We start from the raw sequence: 7470 nt of genomic DNA on the forward strand, positions 1-7470 counted from the left end.
AAGGATCCTATTATTGTATATCTGAACTATTCCAGGGAAGGATGTGTAGGTGCTATTCTGTTTGATCTCGTTAGGCCAAGAGGGCCAATTTTGCGAGGTTTTACTATTTTATTTCATTAGGCCAAGAGGGCCGATCAAGTCTTATAGTGAAGTGCTTTATTTCATTAGGCCAAAAGGGCCCATTTTCTATTTAGTGCAGGTGCGGTTAATGGTTTCTTGTTTTAGTTCTGTGCTAAATAGGTTTGGCAGAAGAGCTTGGAAGGAGCCTTTGTTGCACGGAAGCTTCTTGTGGCCCTATCTAGGTGATCTCTCTCCTTTATGAGTACATGGTTTTATGTTATATGTGTCTATGTACTTGTGGGAGTCTTTCTTTTCTGGTTGGGGACCGGCGTCCAATGCATAAAGCCCCAGGTGTAGGTTCAGTATGTTTGAGGGAGGTCTAAGTAGTTGTTGCCTCCTATAAAGACATTGCCAGGCATTGAAAGACCTGTTTCAGAAAGTAGTCCTAGTGACCCTGTTCTGCTAGCCTGCTAGGCAGCCGTTCTAGGAGTTCTTGTTAGTTGTGAGGCAGTTAGAGAAGCCTGCCGAAGGGAAAAAAAAATGATGATAGAGGAGAGAAACCTTGAAGAACTTAAAGACAATAAAGATATACAAAGCTGTGTAAAAAGGGGTTCTAACCCCTATAAAAGTAGAAAAGAAAAGAAAGGAAAATTTATGAGCAATTGATCATCGCCTTGCGAAGGCTTGGTAGGTTCGTGGGGGACGAGTCAGACCCGGGACCGATGCCTTGTCTTCCTAGGGGTGGCATCTTGCTAGAAAAGAAGAAATTAAGGAAGGTTGGAGCGAAAATAAAAGTGAGCATAAAAAAAGGATTAAGTGTCGCCTTGCGAGGGCTTGGTAGGTTCTTGGGTACCGAGACAGGACTTGAGGCCGATGCCCTGTTCTCCTTGGGTCACTACGCTCAGCTCCCTCTTTTTTACATGCCCAAGTATGGAAATATAGAAACCCTAAAAGCAAAAATGTGTTAAAAGAAAATACTTCTTGATTAGGCTATAGGAGTCCCCGCCTGGTAAGAGCTCCGGGTTGTGTTGTCCTTAGTTAGGTAGGTAGTTCAGACCACCACTTAGGGCAATCTCTTTAATAGGTTTTTTTAGTTTGGCCGTGTTGGAGCAGTGGGTTAGTGACTAGCTTTGGACCTTCTATCAGATTATGCTAAGCCTACTCCTTGTGGATGTCATGCATTGGTTTTGTTAGGGGGTAGGGTGAGCATTGTGCTGTGTTTAGTATGTACCTATCAACTTGATGCTTCCTTTGGTTGTTTTGTGCAGATCTACTGTGGGATTCGACGGGCTGAGTCACCCTATCCCATGGTCGCCAATGAGAGCGGAGTTTTGATGCCAAGAAGTGCTTAAAAATAGCTAAAAAGTATGAATATCAAGGGGAAAATATTCAACGTCAAAGGCGGCGGCTCCAACTAGGACGATTTTAAGCACCAAGTGAAATACGACTCTTAAAAGGCGCCCGAGAGACACTTGTTGATTTTTGATAATTTTTTAGACTGCTGTGCGGGTTGTCAGGAGTTTCCGGCCAATGCAGGATGTCAAGACGGACGCGCAGAAATTTACAGCACTCGATTTGGACACTGGACGGGGAAATGGCCAACAAATGGGTAAGATTTGAAAGGGTGGACCAAAGTTTGGCCAAATGTGGTGACCTTTTGGGGGGGGTGTAGCATTTCAATGTAGCATGAAATCGTGGGGGGGAGATGGAGGAAAAAAATGTGGGAAGAGCACGCCATATCTGCGCCAAAAAATGCGCTCTATCCATGGAGATGGAGAATGCAACCTCAACACAACCCATCCAATGGACATTGGGGCTTGCCTACCCTCTGCCTGCTGACTCTATCGCCACCACTCGCTCCTCAAATGATGGCCTGGATGAAGATCTCTGATTTTAGTCTTTCTCTCTCCTCCCTCTCTCTCCCTTAAGGGGTTGTTCTTGTGTGGAAGAAGACAATGAAGAATGGTGGAGGAAAGCTTGTCCGGATGAGACCGGATTGCTTCCGGATGGATGAAGACATGAAGAGTGTTGTTCTTGAAGATGCTGAGCATTAAATGCATGCTGGAAATCAGTCCGGTAATCAAGACCAAGAAACCAAGACCTGAAAATAAGCGGTAATGCTATTTTTATGAAGAAAAATTATCTTTTTGTGTTATTTGCTTTATGAACCTTTGTGCATATGGGATGAAAGCTCATTATACTATTGTTTGCCATGATTTTCAACAATTTGCAACCTGAAAATCAGAAAATATAAGGCTACATGGCCGGAATTAATGTCAAAATACATGAAAACACACGTTTTAAGGGTAAAATTGGGGTTTTTGCTATATAAATGAGAAATATGATATTTCACACCAAATAAATCTGAGTTTTTGCTGTCAATGAACCTAAGGGCCACAGCCCACAATCAATTTTCATTTTCAGTCCTTATTTATTAAAGAAAAATAGAGAAAAATGGCCAAAAATGAGAAAAATAGATTTAAAATTAGGAAAAAATGAAAAATGGGCTGAGGAAAACTAGGAAAATTTATATCTATGTTTGTGCAATGTATAACGATAGCAAAGCATAAGGTTGACCTTGGTTTGTCCCCATTTCTATGTTTTGTACGTATTTATTATTTTTTAAAAAATGAAAAAATGCACAGAAACCTTGTCTAACCGATCAATGATGCAAAATGCTACGAATTGGATGAAAAGGGATTGAAACATTGAAAGATAAGAAAAGATTTGATTTATGCATTACACTTGGCAAATAGGAAACGGTTTAAATAAAGAGGATGGTAGCATGAGCACATGGCTCAGTGCCTCCTTTCAACGCAGCACGCGTTAGTGAAATTCATGGAAAGAATGTTTTACGCACCATGCACGATGCTGATCTTTCTTTTGTCTGAGCACATAGCCATACACGATTTGTATTAAGCATAATAATTAAAAGGTATCAGAAAAACCTCCTGGATGCATGGCACCTGTCTTCCTTAGGTTGTGACCAACAATGAGCGTGAGAGGATGGCCCAAGCTGTAGGTTAGTCGTTGGGTCATAAAGGGAAATTGTTGTGAGGAATGGTACATCCTGGAATGTAAAATATTGGTACCTTGAGAGGAGTTGGTGCTCGTATGTGTTATATATCTAGCAGCGCATCAAAGGGCCAATCCCTGAGATGTAGGAGAGCTGCAGTGGGGCTCGGACTATTAGTCGGTGGAGTGCCTCTTATATGTGTGTGACGAGGCGTTATGCCTAAGTACTTTGGGATCTCCCTCTGAGGAGTTTAAGGGAAATGTTGGACTATAAACTATAAATGCAAGAATTAAGCTTTAGGGCAGTTTGTTCTTCAGCATTAGATTGACGCTCCTGGTCCGCGAGGCCGTGAGGGTGTTTGTGTGTCATGAGCATGAGGTTCGGCTAGTGCCATAGCCAGTGCCGGCCCATTTTAGGTCCCATCAGCAAGATATGAGCAAGCGCAATGGTCGACAGTTTGCCAATATTCGAGCCATTCTTATGTGGACAATGCATGACTTTCCAGGATTCGAAGAGTGCTCAAGTAAATAGGCTTCTGTTCTCATTGGTAATATCTATATTTTATCTCCTTCAAGTTTGTATTCACTGGATAGAGGTGTTCGAACAGGTCTAATTACCTTAGGTTATCATGCATGTCCATTGTGCAGGCCAGAGTTAGACTCTCGAAGGTCACGAACCATGAAGAAGATGGTATATCAAGGACACGCCACTTTCTTGCCAGAGGTTCATGAATTGATAGAAGGTTTTCTTGGACGACCTCCAACACATATGAATGTCGCAAGCTAGTACAAGTTAAAAATGGTTCACGCAGAGTCACATCCAAACGGAATGCGACGGTTCTCAGTTTTCTACAAGTTGCCATATTGGACCCACTTACAGATCAACCACTTGTTGGATCCCATGCATATTTTCAAGAATGTGGACAGCTTGCTATGGGACCACATCATAGGAAAGAGAGACACTATAGGGGCACGAATGGATTTGAAGGAGGTAGGCAAGATGGAGGCACTTTGGCTACAATCGAGTGCTGATGATCGCGTGCAGCTACCTCACGCTCCTTGGGTTTTGTCTACTAAAGAAGAGTGCATTGTGAAGCAAATATTTAAGTCTATCTGCACTCCGATGGGTATGATGCGTTCTCTCAGGTCTGCATTTTCTAAAGACGATCAATTATCAGGGAAAATATCCCATGACTAGCATAAGATATGTTAAGTTTGTACTACAAATGGATTGTAATTGACGTGCCCATTTTGCTACTTGGAGTGTAGCCATTGTTCATAATACTTTCTCATTTGTGGCAGTTTGTACTACCGATCGCAATCACAGGATGCCTTACTCCAGAAATACGCGGGGCCATTTACAGGTTGTCGACTTTAGTGCAATGGATCTTACAAAAGGAGATTAAGACGTCCTCTATTGAATCCGCGAGGTGGGCAGTAGTGGAGAGGGTCTGTCTCTTTGAGAAATACCTGCCTACCAGCATGCTCACGATACAAACACTACAACAGAAACGAGGCATAGACGCGTATGTTAGACGCGCAAAGTCGGGCGCGCCTATCACAGCATCTATAAGTGCGTGTAAACGTCCATGTAAATATATATTCATGCAAATAGACGCTAATATAGATGCGCCAGCAGACACACAATTATTTAACCACCTAAAATTAGCAATTCACATAATTAAAAAACCAAAGTTAATAATTATTTAACCACCTAAAATTGATTCTTGAGCATGCACATGTACGCATGATAAAAACCATAGAATTAACAATACACATTGAATCATTGAATTAAAAAAATAGAGTTAATAATTACTTTTTCATTGCTCTCTAATGAATGGCAGTTCCTCTAGTTGACAAGCCTGATATAAGTAATTAGCGGCAAGCAACAGAAACCTTACAATTAGTAGCAAGCATTGCAATATGTATCTCGTAATTTCTCTACGTACTTGAAGATGATAAAAGATACTTCCTTTTTTATTATGCAAAATTCAATTTAGCTTTAAAATTGACAATTGATTCTTGAGTATGCACATGTGCGCATGATAAAAACCATAGAATTAGGAATACACATTGAATCAATAAGCAATTATCTCATCGCTCTCTCTTTTTCTCTCTCCTCTCTCTCTCTCATTTTCTTTTCTCTCTCCTCTCCCTCTCATTCCTCTCCCTCCCTCTCTCTTTTTCTCTCTCCTCTCTCTCTCATTCCTCTCCCTCCCTTGCCCTCTCTCATTCCTTTTTCTCTCTCCTCTCTCTTTCTCATTCCTTTTTCTCTCTCCTCTCCCTCTTTCATTTTCTTTTCTCTCTCCTCTCCCTCTCATTCCTCTCCTTCCCTCTCTCTTTTTTCTCTCTCCTCTCTCTCTCATTCCTCTCCCTTCCTTGCCCTCTCTCATTCCTTTTTCTCTCTCCTCTCTCTCATTCATTTTTCTCTCTCCTCTCCCTCTCTCATTGGCATGGGAGGTTGGAATACACAAGGAGGGAGGTTGGAATACACAAGGCTTACAATGCAAAGTCAGAACACTACAGGGTAGAGGAGTCTGTAAAAAGACAGCTATCAATCAGGTGACACTTTTTGGGTACTGGCATGGGCTAACAATATAAGCAACTTGGACCAAGACCATTTCACAAGTGAGCTGAACAACCGGACTGGCATTAGGTCCAAGGATAATTATTAAAATGCAGATCATTCATTAGTTTTGAAGCCACAATAAGTTCGCATCTAACGCTGCAGCATCAGCCTCAGATTTTTGCAAATCCTCACCCACCACCAGCAAATCAATAGTGGCTCCGCCCACATCAACCACAACAAACTTTTCTCCTTCTCTGATGGATAGAAATCTAGCATTTTGGAGACAATGCAAAGATGCAGCCTCTGGCTCCAGAACTACTCTTAATAGATGAGGGCTAGCATCCTCTGAGCATGTTCTGCTTGACACTCCCTTGACCATACTAGCTTCCTGAGCACATTTCCTCATCTTTTGCTTGGCAGCTTCTGCCCATATTGCTGGCATGGAAAGACACCATTGAATATCCTTCATCATCAATTGCCCACCATACCTGTCCCTCAGGTAATGCAAGATAAATTGTGATACTTTCTTGAGGTAGTCGACGATGAGAGACTCAATTGAAAGGCCTTGAGGAAGAGCCTTCGATTTGGATTGACCTTTGTAAGGAGCTTGTTCTGCTAGATATAACTTGAAACCACTCATGAAAGTACTTCCGCAAGGAAGCGATTGCGTGCATGCAACAATCGTCTTGATGGCAATCTGGTTTGTGTTTTGCAGTAGGGCATAGAGGAGGCCTCATGCTGCAGGGGCCAGTCGCGGTTGATGTCACACACAGATGTGGATGTCGTGCAGGGGCCATACCCTCTCTTGCTCTATTTGCCTATTATGTTTAACATCTTATCTCTTTTTCTCTCTCCTCTCATTCTCTCTCTTTTTCTCTCTCCTCTTTCTCTCTCATTTCCTTTGGATCTCTTCCTCACCTTCTCTCATTTCTTCTCCCTCCCTCTCTCTCTCTCCTTTCCATATTATGTTTTCTTCTCTCCCCCTCTCTATCTCCCTCTCCCTCTCTCATTCCGCATCTCTTTCCGCGTCTATAATCGCGTCTACTTGAACAATAGACGCGCATATACACGCAAAAATAGACGCACACGTCAAAATTCAAATCATACTTAAATAATTTCTTTTCAAACTACACCTTTCCTTTCCTACGTTTTTTGCGGTTCTGAAGCTTGAGTTTAGCTGACATGCAGTCTCTTCATGCCTCACCTCCTCATGACTCACCTCTTCTTTCATTTCAAACACACAAGAAGGGAAAAAGGAAAGCCAAGGAGAGGAAGAAAGAGAGAACAAGAGAGAGGAGAACAAGAAGAAGCAGCAAGCATCAAGGGAGGGTAACTTACCAAGGAGAGGAAGAAGGAGAAGGAAGAAGCGCCACCACCCGCCACACCAAACACCCAAGGTGAGTCTCTCTCTCTCTCTCTCTCTCTCTCTTTTTCTCTCTCTTTGTTTCTCTCTTCCTCTCTCTGCTTTGTCTGTGTATTTAGGATTTGTGATTCCATTATGTATTGCATTTTGTAAATCATCAATAGCGGTCGTCGGCCTAAAATCAACTGACCGAGCGCGTCTGATAGCGCGTCTACATCTTAGTGTAGACGCAGATATAGATGCAAAAAATGTTTCTCTGAGGGTGCATCTTTGAGAGCGTGTGCTGGCCCGTGTGCTCTGCAGTGTACACGCGATGATATACGCACTGACAGACGCCCACAGAGACGCAGGTATAGACGCGCACAGAGAGGCAAGTATAGATGCTGTATGTATTATGTTTTATCTACACATGGTAATATGATTTTTCTTGTGTAGATGTGGAATCCTGGATCCTCCAACACCC

The 7470-nt window shown here is 42.5% G+C and overlaps 1 protein-coding gene across 1 annotated transcript; it reads right to left on the reverse strand.

Moving 5' to 3' along the window:
* Nucleotides 1-5765: 5765 nt before the first annotated feature.
* Nucleotides 5766-6284, reverse strand: LOC148019424 (uncharacterized). Its single transcript, XM_087701344.1, has one exon. It carries the CDS (start codon nt 6282-6284, stop codon nt 5766-5768), a length of 519 nt encoding a protein of 172 aa, XP_087557470.1.
* Nucleotides 6285-7470: the final 1186 nt, after the last annotated feature.

This window comes from Lygodium microphyllum, chromosome 20, assembly GCF_053477565.2.
Source record: "Lygodium microphyllum isolate KBCC chromosome 20, Lygodium_microphyllum_v1.1.10, whole genome shotgun sequence".
Classification (NCBI taxonomy): domain Eukaryota; kingdom Viridiplantae; phylum Streptophyta; class Polypodiopsida; order Schizaeales; family Lygodiaceae; genus Lygodium; species Lygodium microphyllum.

Bases quoted from the DNA above. Each gene is read 5' to 3' on its own strand.
- LOC148019424 (XM_087701344.1), bottom strand. From the start codon at position 6,284: ATGAGTGGTTTCAAGTTATATCTAGCAGAACAAGCTCCTTACAAAGGT.